Source organism: Cetorhinus maximus, chromosome 1 (genome assembly GCF_964194155.1).
Source record: "Cetorhinus maximus chromosome 1, sCetMax3.hap1.1, whole genome shotgun sequence".
NCBI lineage: Eukaryota > Metazoa > Chordata > Chondrichthyes > Lamniformes > Cetorhinidae > Cetorhinus > Cetorhinus maximus.
The window spans coordinates 57,075,627-57,103,554 of NC_135879.1; the positions used below are offsets into that span (position 1 = coordinate 57,075,627).

The 27,928-nt window shown below is 43.8% G+C and overlaps 1 protein-coding gene across 1 annotated transcript in view; it reads left to right on the forward strand.

Moving 5' to 3' along the window:
• Positions 1-2,283: 2,283 nt before the first annotated feature.
• Positions 2,284-27,928, forward strand: part of reeld1 (reeler domain containing 1) — a 42,871-nt gene continuing 17,226 nt past the window's right edge. Inside the window, exons 1-3 of the mRNA XM_078539868.1 lie at positions 2,284-2,499; positions 25,773-25,995; positions 26,851-27,020. Coding sequence (XP_078395994.1) covers positions 2,289-2,499; positions 25,773-25,995; positions 26,851-27,020 — 604 coding nt within the window. The 5' untranslated portion in view covers positions 2,284-2,288. The remainder of the gene's footprint in view (positions 2,500-25,772; positions 25,996-26,850; positions 27,021-27,928) is intronic.

A 27,928-nucleotide genomic window follows, 5' to 3' on the forward strand; every position in this document is an offset into this window, starting at 1 on the left:
AGCCAGCAGCCAAAAGGCAGACCTTTAAAGAATGATTTGCCTGAATGCGGTGCCCTGAGGAGCACTAGTGCTCCAACCAGAACTACAGCAGTCTTTAAGACCGTTGCCAGCCCCTGCTTGGTTCACTTTCTCCCTCCCGATTTCTTCCCTGCCTCCCCTAGGACACACCTTAGAGCCTCTTCCCACGGCCCAAAATTGAAGCCCTCTGCCGGCAAGCTGCCTGGGGATACCCAGCAGGCTTCAGCTGATCGCTGATGTCATGCAAATCAGGCCCTAAATTAGGTGTAGCTTAGGCCTATCCATTCTGGAACAGTGTTCCTTGTGCCAGGTTTGCATTGACAGGCTGGCATGAACCAATTTCTAGCACTATATATCTTATTAAAATGCTTGCATTTGTTGCAGAGTAACATGGCAGGCACATGCCTTTCCCTCTCCCACTGCTGAGGGGCATCACAGAATCCTTACAGTACAGAACGAGGCCATTCAGCCCAACGAGTCTACGCTGGCTTGCTGAAAGAGCACTCTGCCTAATTTCATTCCCCTGCCTTATTCCGTACCCTTGCACATTCTCTCTTTTCAGATAGCAATCCAATTCCCTTTTGAATGCCTCAATCGAACCTGCCTCCACCACCCTTTCAGGAAGTTCGTTCCAGACTCCAACCACCCTCTGGGGGGGAAAAAGTTTCCTCACATCACTTCTACTCCTTTTGCCCATTACTGTGAACCTGTGCCCTCTGGTTCTTGATGTACTCTTGCATAGGAACAGGTCCTCACTGTTTACCTTGTCCATAGGATCTTGAATACCTCTATCAAGTCTCTCTCAGCCTTCTTTTCTCCAAGGAAAACAGACCCAACCTCTCCAATCTATTCTCATGCCTACAGTTGTTTATCCCTGGAATCATTCTTGTGAATCTCCTCTGTACCGTCTCCAATACTTTCACATAGTTCTTCAAGTACGGCACCCAGAACTGGACACAGTACTCCAGATTAGGTCTAACTAGTGTCTTATACAAGTTTAACATGACCTCCTTACTCTTGTACTCAATGCCCCTACTAATAAAATCTAGGATACCATATGTTTTATTAACTGCTGTCTCAACATGCCCTGCCACTTTCAATGACTTACGCACATATACACTGAGTTCCCTTTATTCCTGCACCTCCTGTAGAGTTTCTCCCTTTACTTTATACTGTTTCTCCACATTCTCCCTGCCAAAATGAATCACCTCACACTTTTCTTCATTGAACTTCATCTGCCGCTTGTCTCCCCAATCAACCAATGTGTCTATGTCCTTTTGAAGTTCAAGACTATCCTCACCACAGTTGATGATGCTTCCAATCTTCGTATCATCCGCAAATTTTGAAATCATGCCCTGAACACCACAGTCTAAGTCATTAATATATATCAGGAAGAGCAAGGGTCCCAACACTGACCCCTGGGGAACTCCACTACAAACCTTCCTCCAATCTGAAAAACAACCACTTATGGCACTGGATCAAATACCTTTTGAAAATCCATATGCACCACATCAACATCCATTAGTGTGTTAAATCTCATGTTCAACCCCTTAGTTTTGCAAAACCCAGGTTTCCTTCAGCAGAGCAATGGATTGCCCTGTGTCTTCAATCCTCAACAACTTCACCACACTGTTGCCTAACCCCAGGGCCCTCAGCTCAGTCCTGCCAAACTCCAAGATCAACCCCCACTACTACCAAAGCACTAGAGCATATCTAATGGAACTATAGCTTAGGACCATTAGTACCAATGCCTAGAAATGTTCCCAGTGCTACCAAAATGCAGAAGCACACCTAAAACCCATTTACTCTGTCAATATTGCTAAACATTAGGGGTAGGTTTTGAACCAATGAAATGAAAATCAGGTGGATTTAATATGGACTGACAATGCACTCTACCAGATTACAACCCAGGTAATGAACAGGTAAAACCACTCCCAGATATTTAAGTCCAAGTCTGTGTTGTAACCATTCCGTGATTCTATTATTCTACAACTGTGTCTTGCATACCAGTTGCTGAGTATTCTCAGCTTTAAAAAGGTAAGTGATATGACCGAAATATGTAGTCAAGTCGTATCCTCAACAAGGCACTGCTATCTTGGAGGGGAAGAAGATTTGACACTGTCTACTACTCAGGATGACCACCCTAAACATGAGAAGCTGTGTATTTCTTCTGGACTGGCTGGTCACTTCTATGCCTGTAGATGTTTTTTTATTTCCTTGCATTGCTTTAATATGTATTTCTGTCTGTTTCACAACAGATTGTGTTGAAAATGTTAAAAAGACATGTAGTTCTGCTGGCCTGGATGCTGGGTGTGCTTTGCCTGGTCTCCTTCACCAGTGGATTCTCTCATGGTGCAAGTACCTCTGCCTGTGCTGACATGAAACCAAAGCACATCAGTGCCCATCCACAAGATCCGCGCAGCAGCTTTATCACCGTGTACACCGACAAGTCTACCTACCTCCCTGGGGACAAAGTATTGGGTAAGGAACTCTGATTATTGGTGTCCAGTGTTATAGGACACATATAATTAATCATAGTGTGTCAGCTATTATAATCTTCACGAGAAGAAAAAGGTTTTTTCTGGAGATGGCAATGTTTCAGAGCAGCTAAGAAATACCAGGGTTGAGAAAAGGCAGTTTAGCCCAGTGAAACTGATTCTACTGGTACCCGCATCTCATTCATCACAGCATATAATTGCATTTGAATGACACCAATATTTTAACCTCTACAATCCTGGCCAGCAGATTATTGAAAACATTATCATTCTCAAATAAATTCTCCCTGATATCAGTTTTAAATTAACTTTTTACTATTTTCTACTTATGTCTTCTAGCCTTACTTTCTTGGTAAACTTGAAGTAATACTGTAGAGTGATATGTATATGATATTTTATATATTGCGTGTTGTTCCATTTTAGCCACAATGTTTAGACGGCAAAGCTACTACCTGGGTTTAGTTCTGTTGCTGATTTTTCACCTTGTTTCAATGTAAGTATGTTGCTTTATTGTGCTGACCAATACTGAACACAGTATGTGAAGGGCAATGCCTTTCTTTAGTATAACTTCTGTAGCCTTGGGACCCAAAATCTCCTGGGAGATTCAGCCAGCGTTCTGCTGTAACTAACAAGAGCGTAACAGAGCACCCTGGAAGATGGTAGATGGACTGTTTTGGGAGCTTCTTTGTTGCAATGTAATACAAATAGTGGCAAGGGGCCAGAGCCAGGGACAGGGCTCTCTACACTGGGAACTTTTACTCCCAAGCCTGGACTGGAGCCCAGTGCACCATGGGTGGCTGTTACACCAAGCAAGGTGAAGTGCTCTGATCTTCAGAAGGTTGGATGTGGGTCTTGGGATTGTGTGAGCTCCACCAATGGCAGCTGTTTGGGTGCAGACATCAATGGTGATATTGGGTGGGTGTGGGCCCCACCTGTGGGATTGGGGGATTGGGTGTGGACCCCACTGGTGGGACCTGGGTGCATCCAAGAAACCCTGACACCTGAGGAAAGCATTTTTTTAAATAGATTAGTCTCTCCTGCACAATTCAGTTGCACTAGATTACATAGATTACATAGGGTGGGTGGAGGCTTCAAGCAGTGAAGCATTAGGACCAATCCCAGGGTAACCTCTGGCATTGGCTCCTCAGGAATTTTAACCTTTTATATTGAACAACATCTATTAGCTTATTAATTGATTTTCCACATTGACCACCAATTAAACACCTTTCCTTGAAAGGTACACGAAGAGGCATCAAAGGCACTGCTTTTGGTTCTATGTAAGATTTCACAAAGTTGCAAACAAAGCAAGGAATTTGTTCTGACAATACTTTTCTCAGAAGTTGAGTCTTGCCATCCTTCTGATAGGAGAATAAACATATGAATGTATGCATCTTTGATGCAAAGTGCCTGAATTTTTCGAGGCAGAGGAACCAACTTGAAATTCTCTCCCAAAACTTACAAAGTCATAGGTGAGACAGAGACCTCCTGGGGATGAAATTGGGCTTGGTAGCACTTCTTTCCTGGGCTACTATGACGCCCCATATGGTTCCAAAATGGTGTTTGTGACAAAAGTGCACATACTTCTGATGTGAAGTGTGCTGGATGCTGTATTGATAAAGGTGTTGGTGTGTGCAGCTAATGCCCACCGTAAGTATGCAGGACAGGCAGATCGTGAGGTTGTTATGATCCTGTTAAGGACCAGTGATTTTTTGATTAAAGGAGACAAAGTTTGAAATCCCAGGTACTTACTAAGAGAATAAAGCCACAAGATTCCACGGTTTTATACAAATAAAATAAACTTTATTATACAAAGTCAGTAAAGTAATACGATTACAATATCTATTTTATACTCTAACATTCAGAATTAATATGAGGTAAATACGAATTACCAGGCAAACTGTGGCTGAACACACCAAACTGCATGTTAAATGGCAGATGTGACCAAGACAGGTCTCTTGGATTTCTCAGCACCCCACCCAGATGTCAGTGTCCACGTTGAGCTTCACAATCTCATGAAAACTTTGTCTCTCTCACGAGGGATTATAAGTCTCCACTCTCGAAGATCTAACCTCTGAATTCCCTCAAAAGCCACTCAGACTGCCTCAATGACTGTATATCCCCCAGTGGTTAAATCTCTTCTACTGAGACTGCCTTTCATGGGATTCACAAAGCTCTACTCCGGCATCTAATTGTTGGCACAATTTTGGCTCTTTAGCAGGCCACTAGCTTCACTGAGCAGGCACTCCCCGGGTTTCTCTGAACTCTAGTCTCCCGGCTGCGCCAAGCTATAAATAACTCCCAGAGCTTCTTCTGAGCCCTAAGCTTTTCCACCACAGAGCCAGTGACCTACTGCCACCCCAGGACTTCCCCCAAGCCCTCACTTACCTGGAGCCTGCTAACAGCAGCACTTTTGCTTTTGGAGCCTCTTCTTCTGCCTCCCAACACACCCGGTCATGTGGACTTACCTTTACCTGACACCATGAGTCCCGCAGTCAGGTTTCTGTGCCACCATCACCACTCAGGCACCCTGGTTATCTCTGCCACAACCCTGAAGAGCCCGGAATACTGGGTTAAGCATGCAGGGCCTGTCACCTTGCCACCTTCCGTGCATGCGCCAGAACTCTTGGGCCTGCCAGAAAATGGAAACCTCAGCCTCCACCCAGAATCAGGTAAGTTCACATTTCTTAACAAGGTCAATCAGTGCACAATGCTGATCTGACAGCAAAGTTGCCATTTTGGAATTCCACTCTCCAGCTGAAGCCTTCTCTTAACCTCACGCTGCTAAAAATAGCATGGAGCAGCATGAAGGACCTCCCACCAGCGCTATTTAAAGGAATCACCAATACTTACAGGTCAATTGCTGCTTTATTTCTTCTGACTGTTGCCTCAATTCTACAAGGGTTTGGTGTTTTCTACTGTTGTTTCAAGTTATACTGGTCTGCAAGGAGTGGTGTGACAGGTACTCAAGGACATTTTGCTGGCTCCAAGGCTTCTGCACAACTCAGTCGCATTGGATTACATAGGATTAAATAGGATTACATAGGGTACACAGTATAATAGCACAGAAACAGGCCACTTGGCCTAACCAGTCCATAAATCTATCAGTGTATACCTCTATACTTTTCTCCCTCATATGCTTATCTAACCTCCCCTTAACTGCATCTATACCAATCACTTCAACCATTCCACCATTCCCTGTGATAGCAAGTTCCGCATTCCTACTACTATCTAGGTAAAGAAGCTTTTTTCTGAATTCCCTATTTGATGTTTTGATTGCCTACCTTATATCAATGGCCTCTAGTTATGCTCTTTCCCACAAGTGGAAATACTCTCTCTGTGTCTTTCATAATTTTAAAGACCTCTATATGGTGCCTTCTCTTTTCGGGAGGATAAGGACTCAACCTGTTCACCTTCTCCTGATATGTATACCCAACATTTTTGAGATCATCATATAAATCATTTTTGCACCATACAGGGTGCCTCTATATCTTTTTCATTGTATGGCGACCAGAAGTGTACGCAGGACTCCTGGTGTGGTCTAATCAAGGTTTGATACAAGTTTAGAATAACTTTTTTACTTTTCAACTCTATCCCCCTAGAAATAAACCCAAGTGCTTAGTTTGCTTTTTTTTATGGCCTTGCTAACCTGTGATGCTACTTCTAGTGATATAAGTATTTGTACTCCCTGAACCATTTGGTCCTGTACATCATTTAGATGCTTATTTTCTAAGTAATATTCAACCTTCTTATTTTCCAAAATGTAATACTTCATATTTACCTATTTTGTAATGTGTATGCTAGCAGACTAGTAGGCATTCCCCTTGGAATAAAGCATGACTAGGAGAATGATGGGAGGTGACACTGCTCACCTGAATCCTCTGCAATGGAACTCATGTGCAACCTCACCCTCCAGTGAGCTGGCACTTGCACTATCCTTACCTCCTGCCTGGCTATAGGTCACTTGTGCCTGGTGTATCACCAAGTGCAGATCCTGCCTCTATGCTATCTTCTAGGATGTGCACAGTGTCAGTATCTGAGCTGGTGGCTGCGTGTGTAAAAATGAGTGATGGTCCATCTTCATGTCCATGTCTTTTTGTCTCCTTCCACTATCCAGGCAAGTTGCAGATCTTGGACAGCTGAAAGCAAAAATGGACAAGGGTTGATCACAGATCAGACCATCTCTGATCACTTCCTTGTATTATTCACCATGCACAACCCCCTTACACAGCCCGACCATACCACCTTCTCTATCCACCCCTGGAAAGAATAATTCATTTACAACTGTATTTTTAAAATCCCAACTGTCTAGCCTTTTGCCCTCTGTTCACCATTTTTACAGCTACTGATTTGCCAAACTGCACCCTCACCCCACCTTTGATGCCCTAGTCCCCAGTAAAATCATTACTCTCTCTCACCCTCGCCATTTCCCCAGTATGACCTTCATCTCTGCTCCTTCAAGTCCAAGGCATGGAGACTTGAATGGATATGGCGGACAACTGATTTAGCCTTCCACTACCATATCTGGCCAGACCACATAAGATACTGGCTAAAGGCAAAATTCTGCGGATGCTGGAAATCTGAAATAAAAACAAAAAATGCTGGAAAAACTCAGCAGGTTGAGCTCTGAAGAAGAGCCATATGGACTCAAAACATTAACTCTGTCTTTCTCTCCACAGATGTTGTCAGACCTGCTGAGTTTTTCCAGCATTTTTTGTTTTTGCTCTACATAAGGTACTGTTGGGTTCTGTTCTCATCTGCTAAAATTTCTCACTATTCCAGGATCATCCTGGAATGTAAATAAAGCCTCTAGCTTCTTTTGTCTGCTGCAAGCTGTCTTCTTAAACCCCTGTACTCTGTCTCCTCCACCCTCAGCTCAAATAATAAATGCCAATAGCTCATTGACTTCTTTGTCAGTAAGATCAAAACCATCCAATCAGTTGCCTTTGTCATGTCCCTCTCTTCCACTTCTTACAATCCTCATAGAGACTGTTAACTTTTAAAAGGAAAATTTTACACTTCCAGTTGATAATTGAAAGGATGACATGACAAGAATTCATGTTTTAAGACTTTTACTGTTGCAAACAGACTAAAAACACCATTGACTAAACGTTATTTTTGAAGGCAACTTATACTTCAAACGACAGAACGTAATTTTCCCCTTTTACTTTTAACACAATCAAAAACCCCATTTCACATGTATACTTTACACTGTTCCTTAAGTAGTAATTAAATTTTCCCAGACCCAGCCCCAAGTGATTCTAAGCTTCCAAGGGTTTACTTCTGTTCTTTCCTTTTCCAGCCTGGTAACTTTTAACCCCAGAACTGTCTTTCACAATGAGGAATTTTCCTGGCAATTCTCCCTCTAGCACAAGCTCGGTGTATCTTCAAGCTGCATTTTAAATCTTCACAAATTTGGTCTTTTCAATCTGAGCGTAAGCACAGTGAATCATAGAGAATTTTGGCTTCTAGCTGCCCTTTCTCTCTCCCAGACTCTGGCAGACTGTCTCTGTCTGTGAGTTTTCAGGGATATTTTAGAAACCCTTCCCCTCTCAAAGCCCATCTCTGTGGCAACATGAATCACATGGGCCTTGAATCCAGGTAGAAATGCGGATTAGCCATTCTTTAGATCCCAACTGGAAGTAAATTCCCTAGTCATATTTTTGTTTTATAATGCTCCAATGAAACACCTTGGGACATTTATTAAATGTGCTGTATAAATATAAGTTGTTGTTGGCATGTATTGAGGGGAGAGGACAACTAAGAAGTGCATGCTTATATCAACTGCAGCTTGTAAGTCTGAAGGGAGTGTGGAATGTGGGAAAAATGGAATGTGAGAAGGATGATTATTTATGATGATACCGTCATCTTCAATGCATTGAGCCTTGCTGCTGGCCACGGCCTCTGCAATGGATCTTCCCATAATGTCACCAGTCTGCTTCACGTGGGTTAGAACATGTAGCTATACCTCTCCCCTTCCAGTTAGTTCTTGTTATGTAAATAAAAGCAAACACTGCGGATGCTGGAAATCTGAAATAAAAACAGAAAATGCTGGAAAAACTCAGCAGGTCTGGCAGCATCTGTGGAGAGAGAAAAAAAGTTAACATTTTGAGCCCATGTGACTTCCTCAGAGCTGAAGAGTGGCAGAAATATGATGGATTTTATACTGTTGAAGAGAGGGGGGTTGGAGCAGGTGGAGCAAAATAAAAGGTCAGAGACAGTTTGGAACTCAGGAGAGATTTGATAAAGGACAAAGGGAGTGTTAATGGTAGTGTTAAAGACTAAAGAAGGTGCTAATAATGGCATAAAGGTAAGAGAGCAGAATGTGTTAATAGAAGAACAAGGTTCAGTGCTCTGTGAAAGCTAAACATTAGAGCAAGTTACAGATGGTCCTGTGGGTGGATGGAGTTGGGAAAATTTTTAAAACATTTTTCTCTGGGGCTAAACCCCTGACATTGACCTCTGTGACTATCTATTCCCACTTCCTATTGATCATATGTCTGGAGGGCCCCAGAGAGTATAGGACATCTCTCCTCCTTTTCACCTCTTCCACCAAGACCCCAAGTGCAATGTTCAAAACTCTTGATGTATTATCTCTCCTGTGGTCAGCCATTGTTGATTGTTGCACAACACTCTATTCTCAAAGATCTCACCAACTCCAGCAACCACTATACATCTTCTCTTTAAGAGGTGTAGGTTAGCTTTAAGCAGTACAGGCTAGCTTTAAGTGGTGCTAGCAAGTAATGATACTGGGCCTAATGATGTGTACAGTGGGGTTAGCGTTGGCTGGATGCAGAAATCATTATCATGGAGAGCAGCATGAAGTTGGCATACCGCCTGCATTGCACTAAACTGCTATGAATTAATTGCATATACCTGTGCTTGTTCTTGGGGGCTGCTTCATTTAATTTCCCTTGACTTTTGAGAACCATAGTACAACATGAGTAAAATTTGAGTCTTCCTTGTCACCAGATTTTCCTCTTCCTCTTTGTATTAGGTTAATGTCAGTATTTCTGCTGATGGGAACTTGCCAGTGGGTGGGAGGGAATTGGCTGCTGGTGCAGGTATACACAAGTAGAAATTCTAATGCCGCTCAGGCTGGAATTTTGTGCAGGCTGGGCAGGGGCATCTGGGTTTTGAATAGATTCCAGATCAGATGAGTTTCTGCCTCATTAACAAAGCCAAACAGAATTCCAACCTGGGACAGAATGGGCGCATCCTCCACCTGCCCCCTGCCTAGCAGCAATTTGGGGAAGATCCAGTTCATCCTGGGAACCTCACCAGATATTCCTCTGGTAGACTTTCTGGTGCCTATGTTTGATGACAGCAATTATAGGTATGGTTCTGAGCCACAAGGGGAGCACTTTGTAAAGTAATCTTGCTGACTGCAATCCGACCTGAAGGAGTTTGAGCAGCAGTAGGCCCAAAATGTTACCAGTATGGGACACTGATTGAGAACTTTGGCTGTCCTTTAGCTCTTTGGCCTGATTGACTTCTATCTCCTCTACTTGGAGTGGCAGAGTACCGCTCTCAAGATTCTGTCAGGTGGGCACCCTTGTTCCCCCGCTATAGACATTGGCACCTGACCCCCATATTCAATGACCCTGTGTGTGTGGCATTTTGCAGCGTCAAAGCTGTAGGGGGATCTTTTATTCTGTTAGACTGCTCACAATGCACTGATATCAGCATCAGTTTAAAGTGCTAAATAATTTTGAAGAAATACACAGAATTTCATGCTCATGACAATGTACAGAAGATGTGCTGCTGTGGATTTGTTCATTCGTCACTGTTGCATTAATTATATTCACTGCTGCCCATTTATATGCTTAGATGTGAGGCACTTCTCTGAGTTTGATGTCTGTTTTTACAGGTATGTTACAATCCCAGCTGAGGTTAATGCTGGACAAGTCAGATCCCATAGTGAAGCCTGACTTGATAGATCCAAACTTTTTATTTAGAAACTGTGGACGAAAGTTACTGAACAAATTCATAGGAGTCTGCTGATGAACTTTTAACTCAAAGAATAAAATTTCTATGAAACAAGAAAAATGGACTATATTACACCAGACAACAAGGTTGGAAAGGTCTCAATACAAACACAAGAAGATGATTCAATTTCCCAATGTTCCTTTACCCAGCACTACCTTTACAGGCACATAAATTAGTGAAGAGTTACCACTAGCTTGACACAAAGGCTCCTTGCTTGGGACTGGCACACGTGCAATGGTTTCCTTCTGGTGAATTCTTGAGCGTTCACTTGATGCTTCTCACCCGACTCTTATCTATCCTCGAGACATCCAAAAATAACTGACCAGATGGGATGAGTGCACAGTTTATCTAGCCCCACTACTCCGCAGGTCGCACCATAAGTTTAAAAGTTTAATTCACTGACTAAAATGGCCAATTATTTACGCTCGCTGCTGTAAGACCCAGAATAAAATAGATTTTAACCGGGCTTCTTACAATAAACTCTGAATGATTGATTTATTATAAACAGAACTACTTTTTTAAAAAAAACTGCAAGAGCTGGTTAATCCATAACTGTACTCTGGAAGTATAACTATCCTTTTCAAAAATACCCCAGCAAACCCACCCCACACACACACACACACACACACACACACACATGCACACAAACAAAGGACAAACAGATAAGGTCTGTCTGCAGAGATAGGCTTTAGAGGGTAGGCATTATAAAAGTAAAGGATAAACTTCACAGGGTCTCAATGCTGTTGATCTGGGACTCCCTTGTGTGAAGACAGGTGCTGGTCCCAGTAGATGTCTGGAGGTTCTCACCAATGGAGCTTTGGCGCGAAGGATAATATAGCGCTGGACCAATTCTTACTGTCTCAGCTTTGCAGGTTCAAGCTAACAGCGCAGCCTTGCAATGCGGGTTAGGAGAATGTATGCACCTGAGCTGAGGGCACAGCATGCAGTCCAAAACTGCTGCCGTTCGCTCAGGTGGAGTGGAGCGTAGGTTGGTGGGGTTTCGGGCAGCCATGCAGCGCATTAAACTCTGGCCATCCAAGTGGCGGTCAGCACTCTCTGGGATGTGTTAAGGGGCCTTCACACTTAACCAAGAGAGGCTTTTATAACACCCAAGCTAACCCACGCATCTCTCTCTTTCATCCTGCATCAGAAGTACATTGGGAGAATGGAGCCTGGTGACCTAGCTGTATGCCTCGTAGCTTACAGAGAGTGGAGATGAAGGGGAAGAGAGCGACGGAGGTGCCTGGCTGGGCAAAGGGAGGAGCAGCACCCTCAGGAAGAAGATGCGGCTGGGGCTCCTGCACACGCCGCTGAAGAGCCACAATGAGCCATCACTGGTTGGCGCCTAGCTAGACTCAGGGTCTATAGATGCTGCCTTTCATTTCTGCAGATGACTGAGAACCAGTGTCGCTTAAGACTGCGCATGTCTAGGGAACTGGTTGGTCAAATCTGCCAGTTACTGCGGGATTTCGTGCCACGGGGACATGGAGGGATCTACTGCCAGTGGCCATGAAAGTGACAGTGGTGCTCAATTTCTACACCAGTGGCTCCTTTCAGGGCTCCACAGGTGACCTCTGTGGGATATCACAAGCCTCCACCCACAAATACATCCATGAGGTCACGGATGACACCTTCGCGAGGCCACACAGCTTTGTGTAATTCGCCCGGGACGCAAGAGCGATTGGATTTGCCCAGATCTCAGGTTTCCCACAGGTGCAGGGTGCAATCGACTGCACTCACATGGCACTTAGATCTCCGTGGCAACAAGCCCTCAACTGTGTCGACCGCAAGGGCTTCCACTCGCTGAATGTTCAGCTGGTGTGCGACCACCACAAATGCATCCTGCAGGTCTGTGCACGGTTTCCAGGGAGTGTCCATGACTCCTACATTCTTAGTCGGTCTCAGATCCCTGACGTAGTCCAGGGTCCACAGATGCTGCAGGGTTGGCTCCTCGGGGACAAGGGCTACCCGCAGAAGACGTGGCTGATGACACCTGTGCAGCGGCCTCAGACTGCAGCAGAGCGAAGGTAGAACGAGGCTCATTCTGCAACCTGCAACTTGGTGGAGCAAACCATCAGGATGCTGAAAATTAGGTTCTGGTGCCTGGACTGGCCTGGTGGAGTCCTGCAGTATAGCCCACAGAGGGTATCATGCATCATCGTTGCCTGCTGCACCCTTTACAACCTGGTGCTCCAACGGGGAGAGGAGGTGGCTGAGGAGGAGGTGGAGGAGCTGTATTTCTCCTCCAATGAGCAGGACATCGACGAGGATGAGAGTGATGAGGTCCTCAAAGGCGAGGATTCTGGCGATGAGGCCATCACACTGACTAGACAAGGTAGGCTAGATTGCTACTAGATTCATGGAGGATGATGTTGACGTGCACATACCCTTTTTAATAAGGCTCCTGTCATGGAGACACAATGGAGGCTCTAATAGTCACTCAATTCCAGGAGGATGATGGCGACATGCAGTGAGGACACTCCATAGATCTTCACATAGCCTCCGTGAATGTCTGACTGCTGTCTGGCTGAGGGCAGCTCGCTTGTGCTCTGTGAAATATTAAATGCACCTGATCCTTTGTCCGCCTTCAGCACCTGACCCCTTCAGGAACACAGCGTCACTGGTCACAGGTGCTAAAGAGATGGGGGGAGGCAGCCCCACCTCAAAGGTGCTGAGAGCACACAGAGAGAATGACAGAACTCTGTGATGCTTGTCCATGACATTCTGGTGGCAATGACAAGCACCATCGAGGTGCAGGCATCAGTAATGTGTCCAGGGAGTGTGAGGCCGGACCAGCACTTTGAACCGAAGGCTGCACAAAGCACAGGGAAGGGGCCCTGGACTGAGACACCTGCCTTTATCTTGTGCAGGAACCAAGGTTTCACATCTGAGCGACATGACTACTGATCATCAGAACAAGGAGCCGTAGGCAGGGACACATTCTTGGGAGTTTATTTACAATAGTGAACATTATGTACAAGTGATTAACACCTGTGCCCAGCTGTGCCACAAGGTTTTCTAACCTTCCTAACCCTGCCGCTATGTCTTTGTGCTCCCTGGCCACCCACAGCGGAGCCCGCTGACTGCTACGCCCTGTTTGTGATGACTTTGGCGTTCTGGAGGGTCGAGACCTTTAGGGCCCCGGCCTGCTTTCGGGAACCTGCTGTGTAGCAGTGGCACCTTCCTCGGCCTGCGGAGCTGAGCTGGAGCTGCTGGGGCCACAGGAAGAGGGGACTCGGATGGGCCGGTCAATCCCAGTGTCACCTGGATGGATGGCCCCGGGGTGTGCACCTGCTGATCCTCCTCCCTAATGGTGCCCGAGGGCCCCTGGCTGACTCCTTGAGGAGAAAGAGGAAGCTGGAGTGAGATTTAGCTGCCCCGCACCCCTCTCCCATTGACATTGTTAGAGGTCAACTATGGTGTCAGTGATGGAGTTCAGCCCACGCAGCAGTGCAGGACCAACGCCCTGGACCAAGGTCTCCATGGCAGCCGCCATCCTGCCAGTGTTGACCTCAGTGCGTTGGCATGCCGGTGCTATCACCTCAGCCTGAGGGCGGACGGATTGCTCCATCATGCTTTGCAATCTGAGGAGTGTACCGGACATCCCTTCCCGATGTTCCCGAGCTTGTCTTTGCAGCTCCAGCAACTGAGGTATGACTGAGTCCAGAGGCTCATCATCTGACCCGGACTCAGCAGATTCCTTGCCTCCAGCAGTCCTCCGAGTGCTGGACACCTGGGAAGTCCCTGTCACCGCCTGCTGTGGATCAGGCAGGGCGATGTGCTCACCAAGTTGTGACCCCGAGGCTAGGTCCCACTGAAGTGTGTGTCTCTGCGCTGGTGGAGGGCGTGGGTGAGCGCTGTGATGGGACTTCAAAGAGGGTGCCTTCAGATTCTTCTTCCGAGGTGTCTTCGGAGCTTGATTGGAGGCCCTGGGTCATGGACTCCCTCGGCTGTTTCCCAGATGTGCCTGCGAAAGCAAGGAGAGATAATTAGTGCATGGCAGGGGACTGCATATGGGACACATCAGTCACAGCATGGTTGTCTGATGGATGTTGCACTGCTGGATCCTCACTTGGTAGAGCAGCACCGACCTCACCGTCAGCACAGGAATGGTCCAGATCACCACCGGCCAGCTGGGTAGCTCTATTTTCAAAGTCCATGAGGACCTTGATTTCAGGTAACCCTCCATGAGGCTGTGACCTCTCCCTTTTGTTGTGTGCCAGCTTGGTGGAAAGAATGTAAGCAGGATGCCTGCCAGGCCAGATTATAAGTATGCCTGGCCTGTGTGGGTGGTGAGTGGTCCCATGGATGGGATGAGGACAATGAAGGTGTGTGAGAGAGTGAATGGTGATGTCCCTTGAACCGGCAGTGAGTGAGGGCCCTGTGGATGTGTGATGGGTTTGTGAGTGTGTGAGTTGGGAGTGATGAGAAGACTGACTTAACCTGGCGGAACGGAGGAGATCATTCATCCTCTTTCGGCACTGGGTGGCTGTCCTCTTTTGAAGGGCGGTGGCACTGACCACGCTGCCACTGCCTCCCAAGCCGGAGTGGTAATGTTGCTGTCTATCCTGCGGTCAGAGTGGCAGTAGAGGACATCAGGGACAGCGTGAAAATCCACCATTGCGGCCGAAGAGTAACATGTTCTTTTTCCCGCCCACCACCTCACTTAGTGCAAACCTGGGACGATTCCATCCTTTGTCTCAGGCTGGTTGGTTCAGCGTCTCTTCTGTCAACTGCAGCACTGTTGCTGCAAGAGCTGCCGGCCAATCAGATTAGCCAGCAGCTCTCTAAGGTGGGTCTTACCCCTAAGTGAAGGTGTGGAAGCCCCATCTGCCACCCATCAGCACTCATTGGAGTGTAAAATGGCTACGGGATATAAATTAGTTGGCGGAGGCAGACCCCAACCATCTGAAAAATTCAGGCCCAAATCAAAATAGTGGGTATAAAAAGTACCTTTAGATTGTAACTCTGCAGGGAAGCCTGAAGCCCATAACTACACGCACCCTGAGCATTACTAGGTATGAGGGCTCCAGCTGATGGAAAGTTTCTTAATGTATCAGCCTCATCACCAGGGATTTAAATCCTTACAAAAAGCGCTTCTCAAAATAGATTTATTTGGATAAAAATGAGATGCAAAATGGTAATTAAACAGTATTTAATATTTTAATGAATGAATTGCACCAAAATGAAAGCCTGTGTAATAATGATTTCCTGCCACTAGATGTAGCTGGTGGACTGTAAGAGATTGCAGACTATGGCTAGCACATGGCTTTACGTGCTGTAAAAGGGGGATTTCAGGATGAGAGAGGGGGCTACAGCTAAATGTAAAACTTTATGGGTGTTATAGAGTTGATCTTCAGACAACTTTTCTTCGTGGAAACATTTAACTTTATTTACAAGGCAGCAGCAACAACTACACGTGTGCATCAAACTCCATAACTAAAGAAGAACTCCCTTGTCGCGGTTCCCTGCATGGTTAACACATTGGTTTACACTGATTATGTGATCTTGCAACACAGGATAATTCTTAAAGCTACAGTCCTACATTTCCCAAAATTATAATTTCTACATTCCTCCCCCTTTAATTTTTCTGTACATGTTGTATTTACAAGGATATTTATCTCATGACATTGCAATATTTACACAGGTCATGAAATTATAAGTTCAGTTTTTCTAGTGGTTTCCTGATCCATGTAGAACGTCGCAGCTTCACAACTTCCGATTCTTTTGTAGGAAACACATTCTCTGGAACCGCATTAACATCAGGTACCTCATTAGGCACATGCAGTTCAGTGTCTTCCACTCTGACAGAGACAGTGGGCATGTCTATTCTTGGTTGAGTAACTTCAACAGAAACCACAGGTTCAGCAATGGTTACGGGTGGAACCATTTTGTTGGGGTATCTCCCTTCTTCTTAATGATCCACATGCTTATGGGTGATAACTTCCGCGTGGTACCACAATGGTCCGGTCACAGAGTTTACTTTACCAGGTAACCATTTCGGTCCTCCACCAAAGTTCCTAACATGTACTGCTTCTCCAACAGTAAATTGTCGCTAACGCCTATGCCAATCATGAGTTGCTCTTTGGTTCCCTTGGCTTTTCTCCATCTTCCCCTCCAAATTGGGAAGTATTAGGCTTAATCTTGTATGAAGATGGCACCTCATCAGTAATTCTGCATCCTCTTCCTACGTGTCTCCTTTTTACCACAGAATTTAGTCTCGGCCTTCTTTTTGACTTCACTGACAGCCAGATTTCTCGCAGATGCAATCTCAACTTGTCATAATTCATCAGTTGAGCTACCCATGACTTCATTCTCTACTCACATCTTGGAAAGCTCTTCAACTTTTGCTTTCAAAGCCTCTTTTACTTCATTTAGCTGATTCTTCAACTCTTCTGTCTCCATCTTATATCTGTTGGCTTCCTCCTAGAAGTTTGAGCATTGCTGCATCTTCTCTTCCAACTGGTTCTTAAGTTTGTTCAGAGAGGTGTTAAGTTCTTCGTGTTTCTCTTTGTAATTTTTTAGAGGCACAAAATTTGACCTGAGAGATTCTTGTAGTGTGTGAAGATCTTTCAACAGGTTTTCCTTTACTTTGTGAAGTTCCCACACTTCATCTTGAACTCTGTCATTCAGCAGAGTCTCTTTGGGTTTTTTCTGTTGTTCTTCCATGTCATTGTTTAAGACAGTCTTTATTTCTTCAGGTTGCTGAATGCTTACATGCTCCTTTTCCATCGTGTTGCAGTCCTTGGACTCTCTAGGCTCTTTCTGAACTATCTTGCCTTGTTCCTTTTTCAAGAAAGGACTCTTCCAGCTTTCTTTTGAAATCTCACTGACCAATCAAGGCTAATTTCTCTCAACCAATTTTGACCTAGAACACTTGATCTTCTGCCTTCCAATACCATCACTGGTGGCTGTGCTGATTGGTGCCTATAATGAACAGTTGCTCTGGTGATACCTTTTACTTCGATTTCTTCGCCTGCGTACATTTTCAACTTGGCAGATGTTTGTTCCAAATTTAATTGTTGATCACCTTTATTTAAGTATCTGAAAGCGTGTTCTCGATTACAGTGCTGGAAGTGAAGTGAACTGGCTACTTTCATTTTTAATGGTTTACCATTCACTTACACTGTAACAAATATTGGCTCTGTCTTCCCAACTTTACAGTTGAATAACGAATTAATGTCTGAATTGGTTGTATCCAGCTCTTCTACACTATAGACTTCATTGGACTTCGTTTGTTGTTTGGAGGCCTGTTTAAATCTTGCTTTGCACTGACTCATTATGTGTCCATTTCTGTGGCAAAAATAACATTCTACTTTTTAAAATTTGCCAATTGTTAGAAGACTGATTGTTTCCATGTCGATGAAAGTTATTTTTCGATTTAGTTGCTAAGCTGTTTCCTCACATTTTTCGATTAGCAGGGGCTGTTTCCTGCTTTGCGGCAGAGCCCCAGCTTTTCACGCCACTTTCGGCTGACTGTTCCCACCTGACTAGGAGAACAGTGCCTTTTTGCGCCCCTTAAATTACTTGTAAATTCCTTACAGCGCTTTCTATCACCAGCGCTATTTCTAACGGTTTCTTAAAATCAAGATTCACTTCAGCCTTCACTGTTCACTTCACTGAACAGTGTCTTCCTGCATGCCATATACTAAACGATCTGTGAGCATGCATTCAGGGTTTCATCAAAATCACAATATTCTGTTAGTTATTTCAATTTCACCATGTAAGTAGCAATTGACTCCCCTGGGGGTCTATTCCATGAATTGAACCTGCGCCTCTGCATTGTGGCTGGGGGCTTGGGTTGAAAATGTCCCTTAACAAGGTCTAATAATTCACTGACAGTCTTAGAATCTGGGGCACTGGGGACCATCAAGCTTCAAATTAAACTGTCGGTCTTGCTCCCACAAATGCTCAGGACAATCGCTCTCCTCTTTTCCTCCCCGTGTTTTTGTTTGCTTGAAAGAAGAACACAAGACATTCTATATATTGAGACCAACCTGTGGCTGGCTTAAAGGGATCAATTCTGCCAAACTGGCATTTCGGATGAGTATATCTTCTTTTATTTTTAATGAACTTAGAAACTCAAAATCGCTGAACAGCACCGAATCTGATTTATCCTCATTGCCAGTTTGTTATAGAGTGGATCTTCAAACAACTTTTCTTAGTGGAAACATTTAACTTTATTTACAAGACAGCAGCAGTAACTACATGTGTGCATCAAACTCCTTAACTAAAGAAGAACTCCCTTGTAGAGGTTCCCCGTGCTACTAACACATTGGTTTACACAGCTCATGTGATCTTACAACACAGGATAATTCTTAAAGCTACAGTCCTCCATTTCCCCAAACTATAATTACTACAATGGAATGAATAGCTCAAGAGAAAATTGACCCCAAGTGACATTGAGTTAAAGTTATGATCTATAGTTAGTCTTATTTGGAGTTTGATTTTGGGTAATGAAAGATTATACAGTGGTCAGCAACGTTTGATAACTGAGAAAATAATTAAATTTACCTACGATAATAGTAGGGGATGTAGGAAATAATGATACAAATATTTATGGCCATTCAGAAACTCACAGAGTAGGCTAACATTCTGAGGTACTTTTATTGCTGAGTATTTTATTGCAGGAATTCACCAAGGTTCCTTAGACAGCACCTTCCAAACCCATGACCACTACCACCTAGAAGGACAAGGGCAGAAGATAGGTGAGAACACCACCATCTGGAAGTTCCCCTCCAAGTCACTCACCATCCTGACTTGGAAATATATCATTGTTACTGGGCCAAAATCCTGGAACTCCCTTTCCAACAGCACTGTGGGTGTACCTACACCACATGGACTGCAGCAGTTCAAGAAGGCAGCTCACCACCATCAAAGGCAACTTGGATGGGCAATAAATGCTGGCCCAGCCAGCGAGGCCCACATCCCATGAATGAATGAATTTTTAAAAATTGTTATTTTCTGATTTGTTTTTCCAGTTTTCTTTGTTCAATTTAATCCCATCAATTCACACATTGCTGCACCATTGCCTCAAGTTAGGCTGCGACTTTAAACTATCTTATGGATCAAAGCTGGGTCTGCTTTTTGTATAGATTTCGTATATATAGGTGACTTGGTCTTGGGTATTGGCAACACAATTTATTGATGATAAGGAGATTCAGCCAACAGTAAAAGACTTCCGGAAGAAAACATCAACAACTTTGATTTAGGTAGCACCTTTAACGTAGATGGATGTTGAGCCAAAAGAAATATTAGGAGGTGTGACCAAAACCTTGCTCAGACAGGTGGGTTTTGAGGAGGGCTTTAGAGGAGGGGAAGTGGAGGGATTTCCAGAGTGAGGGACCTAGGTACCACACTGCTAATGGTTGGGTGAAAGGAAGGACGCACAAAACGGTAAAATGAGACAAAGAGATTGGTAAGGTTTTAGGGCTGGTGGACGTTATAGAGAATAAGAATTTTAAATTTAATACCTGGGGAATCAGGAAGCAATGTAGTTCAGTGAGGACATAGTTAGATAAGTGGGACTTGATATAGGATGGGAAATGGGCAGCAGAGTTTTGGAGGAGTTGAAATTTATGGTGGCAATTAACATGAAGAAGTGTGGGCTAGTACATTTTTGAGAGGGAAAAGAACGAGAATCATTATCATAAAATCATCAGAAATATGGGCAGGAGAAGGCATTTCAACCCTTTGAGCCTGCTCCACCATTCAGTAGGATCATGGCTGATCTGACTGTGGTCTGAACTTCACTTTCCTGCCTTCCCCCCATAACCCTCGATTCCTTTGTAAATCATAAATCTGTCTAACTCAGCCTCGAATGTATTCAATGACCCAGCCTCCACTGCTCTCCAGAGTACAGAATTCCAAAGACTAATGACCCTCTGGGAGAAGAAATTCCGCCTCACCTCAGTCTTAAATGGGAGACCTCTTATTTTGAAACTGTGCCCCCTAGTTCCAGATTCCCCAACATGGAGAAACTTCCCCTCGGCATCCACCCTGTCAAGTCCCCTCAGAATCTTATATGTTTCAATAAGATCACCTCCCATTCTTCTAAACTCCAAAGAGTGTAGGTCCAACCTGCTTAATCTTTCCTCATAAGACAATCCCTTCATCCCAAGAATCAGCCTGGAGAACTTTTTCAGCCCTGTTTCCAATGCCAGTATATCTCTCCCTTAAGTAAGGAGAACAAAATCATACACTGTACTCTAGGTGCGGACTCCCCCAATTCCCTGTATAGTTGCATCAAGGCTTCCCTACTTTTATACTCCATTGCCCCATTTGTTTGTCCTTTTGTTTGAAAACAATATATCTCAAAAACTAATGGACGGATTTCAATGAAACTTGGTGCACAGACAGGTGTGGCCCAAGGAAGAAATGATTAACTTCTGGTGAAGGTGCTGATCTGGATGCAGATCCTAGAATTTTTTAAAGGATCTGTTAACATTGGAAGATAGGACAAATTGACACTTTTTTTTTAGATTGTTGTGGGTTGATTTATTTAGAACGTTATTGATTGTTTTAGAATGTTGTGGATTGTTTTCAGCTGCTGTGGTGGAATTTGTCCTAGCTGTCAAAATGTGAGCAGAGTTTTCAGAGCAGGTTGTTTGATGTAGATTGGCCTCATGCCTCTTTAGTGAGAAGGAAGCTCTTAAAGTTCTTTTCAGCTTTGTATTTACAGAGCTTCAACCAGACAGGAAAAAGCATTAAGGAAGAGCTGTGTAATTGTAATAAAGTGAAGTTAACGCTGTGTGGTAGAGATATCCACTCTACTGAGTGCCCTCTTCACTTGTTACTTGCTGTACCTACATGCAAACAATTTTGTGATTCATGTATAACCAGATCCCTCTACGCTGCAGCATTCTGCAATCTCTCTCCATTTAAATAATATTCTGCATTTCTATTCCTGCCAAAGTGGACAACCTCACATTTTCCCACATTATACACCAAATCTTTGCCTTCTCTCTTAATCCATCTATATCCCTTTGCAGACCCTTTTTATCCTCCTTACAACTTGCTTTGCTATCCATTTTTATATTGTCAGCAAGCTTGGCTACAATACAGTTGGACCCTTCATCCAAGTCTTTAATATAGATCATAAATAGTTGAGGCCCCAGCACTGTTTCCTGTGGCACTCCATTAGTTACAGTTTGCTATCCTGAAAACGACCCATTTATCCCGATCTCTGTTTCCTGTTAACTAATCCTCTATCCATGCTAATATGTCACCTCCAACACCATGAGCTCTTATCTTCTCCAGTAATCTTTTATGTGGCACCTTACCAAATATTTTTGGAAATCCAAATACACTACATCTACTGGTTCCCCTTTATCACCCTGCTTGTTATATCCTCAAAAAAATGTAATAAATTTGTCAAACATGATTTCTCTTTCACAAAACTTTGTTGACTCTGCTTGATTGCAATATGCTTTTCTAAATGTCTTGCTATTAGCCCCTTAATAATGAGTTCTAGCATTTTCCCAATGACAGATGTTAGGCTAACTGACCTATGGGTTGCTGATTTCTGTTCCCCTCCTTTCTCGAATAAAGATGTTACATTTTCGGATTTCAAATCTACTGTGACCTTCCCAGAATCTAGGGAATTTTGGAAGATTACAACCAATGCATCCATTGGGCACTATGTAACGGAGGCGAAGGGGGTCTCGCCTGCCAGCTGAAGAGCCAGTGAGCCCTGCATCACCACTTCTAGGGAAGGTCTGCCGAACTAAGCACTACTCAGGCACTTAACTGGTCAGCAGGCCTTCCCTGGGATCCAAGACTCCGGGGACAGATGTTCTGCCGGCCTAGAGTTGCAGGCCAAAGAGAGTCCGGCAGCTGTCATTGCAGGTGGTGCCACTAGGAGGGGGAAGCTGCTGCTTGTACAGCACCCATCCAAGGCCTAATATCGCCATTGGATCCCAAGTCGTAGGTGAATGATGGTAGGAGGGCAGGTCTCAGGCGAAGTTTGTGGGGGTGTGGGGTCAGCAGGAAGGGCAGGGGGTGGCTCTCAGCTGGCACTCTCCTTCCCGATGCTGTGTTCCTTGACCAGGAACTGAGAGTCTTGAATGAGCCTCCTCCCCACCACCCACCCAGGAGCCCACAAGCAACCCCATACAGGTTTGTTTGTCATGCTCCCTTCATAGTGAGCCCCACACCTGCCGTTGGCTTAATACCAGCAGTGGCAGGATGAGGTCCTTAAGTGCCCAGTTAAAGGCCTCAATTGGCAGCAGGGCAGGAAGGCTGTCCATGAGTTTTCCCACCAAGGACTTAATCATGGAAGAGTTGGGAAGGCAGCGGGGTCCCCACCTGCCACCCTCCTGCCTGGTTTAATGCCCCCGCTTCCAAATTTTCCACAGGATAAGGCATTAAATTCTGCCTAATCGCCCTGAGGCCACTCCTTTTAAAACCCTAGGATGCAGGTCATCGAGTCCAGGGGACTTATCAGCCTTTAGTCCCATTAGTTTTGTCATTACCTTTTCTCTAGCATTCATCGTTGTTTTATATTCCTCCCTCCCTTTTGCCTCTTGATTTTCTACTATTCTTGGGATGCTTTTTGTGTCTCCTACTGTGAAGACAGATACAAAGTCCTTGTTTGAAATCTCTGTCATTTCCTCGATTCCCATATTAATTCCCCAGCCTCACCTTCTAAGGAACCAACGGTCACTTTTACTACCCTTTTCCTTTTTATATATTTGTAGAAGTTTTTACTGCCTGTTTGTATAGTTCTTGTATAGAACCTTGGTTAGGCCACACTTGGAATATTGCATGCAATTCTGGTCACCGCATTACCAGAAGGATATGGAGGCATTGGAGAGGGTGCCGAGGAGGTTTACCAGGATGCTGCCTGGTCTGGAGGTTATTAGCCAAGAGGAAAGTTTGCAGAAACTCGGATTGTTCTCACTAGAGCGACGGAGATTGAGGGGCGACTTGAAAGAAGTTTACAAAATTATGAGTGGCATGGACAGAGTAGATAGTCAGAAGCTTTTTCCCAGGGTGGAAGAGTCAATTACTAGGGGACATAGATTTAAGGTGAGAGGAGAAAACTTTAGAGGAGATGTGCGGGGCAAGTTTTTTACGCAGAAGGTAGTGAATGTCTGGAATTCGCTGCCAGAGGAGGTGGTGGAAGCAGGTACGATAGTGGTGTTTAAGAGGCAACCTGACAAATACATGAATAGGATGGGAATAGAGGGATATGGATCCCGGAAGTGCAAAATATTTTAGTTGACGGGCAATATGATTGGCGCAGACTTGGAGGGCCAAAGGGCCTGTTCCTGTGCTGTACTTTTCTTTGTTCTTTGTTCTTGATAGTTTTCTCTCATACTCCAATTTCTCCCTCTTAGTTATTTTTTAGTCACCCTTTGCTGGTTTCAAAAATGCTCCCAATCTACTGGCCTACCATGAATCTTTGCAGCATTGTGCACCTTTTTTTTCAAATTGGTACCATCCTTAATTAGCCATGGATTAGCCAGAGTCTTTCTTTCTCATTAGAATATATCTTTGTTGAGAGTTGTGAAATATCTCCTTAAATGTTGGCCACCGCTTCTCTACTGTCTTTTAAACCTATTTTCCCAGTCCATTTTAGCCAACTCTGTCTACATACCCTTGTAATTTTTTAAATTTAAGTTTAAGATACTAGCTTTAGACTCACATTTCTCACCCTCAAACTGAATGTGAATTCTATCATGTTATGGTCACTCTAGCCTAGAAGATCCTTTACTATGAGGTCATTAATTAACCCTGTCTCATTACACATTACCAGGTCTAAAATAGCCTGCTCCCTTATGGTTTCCAGAATGTATTGTTCCAAGAAAATGTCCCGAATACGCTCTATGACCTCATCCTCCAGGCTACCTTTTCCAATTTGATTTGTCCAATCTATATGAGGATTAAAGTTACCCATTATTATCGCAGCACCTTTCTTACAAACCCCCATTATTTCTTGATTTATACTCTGTCCTACAGTGCACCTACTCTCAGGAGGCCTATAAACCACTCCCACCAGTGACTTCTTTCCATTGCTATTTCTTATCTCCTCCCAAACTGATTCTAAATCCTGATCATCAGAAAAAAATATCTTTCCTCACTATTGTACTGATCTCATCCTTTATTAATAGAGCTACCCCACCTCCTTTTCCTTTCTCCCTTTAGACTTGATGGGAAGGTAGTGAAGAATGTGGATGAAAAGAGGGATCTAGTGTTCAAATATATAATTCCTGAAAGTATGGGCACAGGTAGATAACATTTTGAAAAAAAGGAAACACTGTCTTAGGTTTTAAAAATAGGACCGTAGTGTATAAGGATAAGGAAGCAATGATAAATTTGTATAAAACATTGGTGGGGTCACATTTAGAGTTCTGTGTGTAATTTTGGACAACATATTATAGAAAGGACATTAACGTTATAGAGAGTATACATAATAGTTTTGCCAGTATGATGCTGGGGATGGGAAACCATGGATATAGGGAGTGAGAAACTGGATTTTTTTTCCATTGGAACACTAAGGACAGATTTAATAGAGGGTTGTACAAATATGAACAGTTTAGATAGACTAAATATTGAAACACTATTTCAGTGAAGAGAGTTTGTTGATTTAAATCATAACCAAGAGTGAGGAAAGAAGTTAGAATATTTTTTTAAATTCAGAAGGCTATTGGAGCATGGAATGGTTTGCAACATATTGGTGGAAGAAGAGACCATTAAACTGTTTAATAAAAATTTGGAAGGATATTAGGCCAAGGTTCAGGTCTATAGGGAGAGATCAGTCAGAGAGGTTAGTTTTGGAATGCTCTAACAAAGAGCCAGCATAGACAAATAGGCTAAATATCTCTGCTTTTCCTTTAGTTGGATTTCTCTGAGACACCACATTTGAGAGGGACGATGATGGGATTTGAAGATGACGATGGGGAAATTAAATTTAAAGTGTTGGGAAATTGAGCCAGTTTCGGTCTCTGTGCAGGATTTAAAGCAGAACAGACTGCGGCCGCTGAGTACTAGATAAGTTGGAGCTTATAAAGGGTGAAAGATGAAGCCCAGCAAGGAGGGCATTAGAGAAACTGAGCCTAGAGGTGAATGAAAATTTGAGAAGAGGAGGGGCTGAGATAGAGGCAGAATGGGGGAAGACATAAAACCCATTAAAGAGTGGTGATGTAAAGGAAGATGGTTTGGAGCATACCCAACTGAAGTATTGTGTGTTTTGAGAGTAACTCCTGGAGTGAAGGAAAAAGCCTGCTTGCTCCTCTTCTAACATTGATGAATGTCTCTTATACTTTACAGTGACTGTGAGGAGCACACGCGACTTCATGGGCTTCCTGATGCAGGCTCGCCGAGTGGTTGATGACCGCGTGGCTGGGACATTCATTTTCATTTCCTCTGGATCCAAACTACTGAAGTGTTCTGAAGATGGAGATACCGTGACCCACTCAGACAAGTCACTGAAGAGAAATCTCTCCTTTGTTTGGAAAGCACCAGACCAACTCACTGGGGACATCAAATTTTTGTAATTATTGCCGATGACCTTAAAACACAAATAGAAAATGTCCAACCTTCAAAACTTATAAAAAGAAAATTGGCAAAAGTAGAGAGGCCTTGGTGGAGATCAATGAAAATACAAATTCATCTTCCATTAATGTTGAAACATGTCCATGGCAAATTGTGAATCAGGGTTAGGAGTCTGGCCAGGAGTCTATAAGTACTGAAATACTGAACCATGCCAATGTTGTTGAGGTCTTAGCTTCACGTGACATCAGCTTTCACCTGTTCAAAGATTCAAACATGGCTTGCTGCAGTCAGGTACTGTACCTTAAAAATGGTGAGCTTGACTCCAGTAAAGGAAGTCAGAATAAAGGTATATTTATGTACAATATTTGTTGTGCACCTTTACATTTCTGATAAGTTTTCTGAAGGGCAGCATTGTGACTGCTGACCGTGTCAGAAGGCAAAGGGTCTGACTCCTCATGGGAAATTGTTTAAGAGGCGGGTGCTAAGAACTGCAATGCTTTGGGTCGTGTAACTACATTTTCTGGCCCAATGGAGACGGGGTTGGAGGCAGGCAGCCAACTGGGGTAATTCAGACCCATTTAGAGGCCATTTTATGAGAGTCCCAAGGCCACTTCCAGGTTCCCGGCCTGGAATTGTGGCTGACATCAGGATTGGGACTCATTCGGGAAAATTCAGTCCATAAGTTTCAGCACCTCCCACTTGCAATTCCAGTTTGAGTACACAGTTAATGTTACAGTTACCTGATGGTGCTACTTGCTGAGATATTTTCCCTCTGGATTAATGAGTGTTGAAAATGATGGCATCCCCTGAGATCACATTCTAATCAGTGATTTCTGTTCCCTGTCACCTACAGTGTTTCAGCTGTCCAGTCATACTTCGTTTACTGGGCCAGAATTGAGTCTGGTCTCATTTCTGACCAAAAACAGAATTATTCCATATCGACGAGGAATGAGGAATTAAAGGAAACACTCCAGGCATCTGTGTATAACAGCACCTCAGGAAGAACTGTTCCCTTTACTGAAGGTACAGCACATTTTACTTCTGTCACTATAAAAATGAGTTATATTGATTTTAAGCTATTAAAGTACGGAATTGCTGGTGTCATTTAACTGACAAAGTTAAAACATTTTAGGGCAAATTCTTCATTGGTAACGATAATCTGGGCTTGAAATACCTCTTTTAACAATAAACAAGAAAATGCTTGTATTTCCTCTGTAATCTAGTAATGAAACCAGGATCCTTTGAAATACAAAACCTCGGAGAATATATTTTACTTGGCAGCACATTCATTACCAAAGAGGGAAAAAAAACAGCATTTTCCCAGTTTTCACTAAAAGAGGAATTTCACTTCCCTATGTTCTATTTAAATGAACTGATATCAAAGTGTTAACAATGAGCAACACCATGCATGAATAACTCCTCATGGCCCCAGCATCAAAAACTCCTCTCAAGCCAGCTCTCAGATGTGTCAGATGTGATTGACGCATGTGACTGATTGAGGTTCACACTTGCATTCTAACATTGGATGTAAACTTTCAGCAGGTTCACAGATAGACAACTGTTTGCATAGAGAATTCAAGTGAAACGTGGTGGAAAGCTGTAAGGCCATTGGGCCCTTGTTTATTTAGTTCAGCTGGATAACTTCCAACTCATCAAGCTCTGGTCTGAATCTTTTCAAAAGCACAATTCCATGCTGCCTCTCTTTTTGCTCTGTCGATACTGTTAGGTGCACAGCCATGAATAATATAGCCTCAACATTTACTCCAGTATCAGACTGCAATACAGACATCATTTCCTATCACAATCATGTAGTCCTCTATGATGCACTTGATGTTACAGCCATGCGTAATATTCACTTATCAAGGTCGTCATGTTTTCTGCTCAAGGAACTCCATTAATAACAAGGAACCATGTACTGCAAACTAAAAATC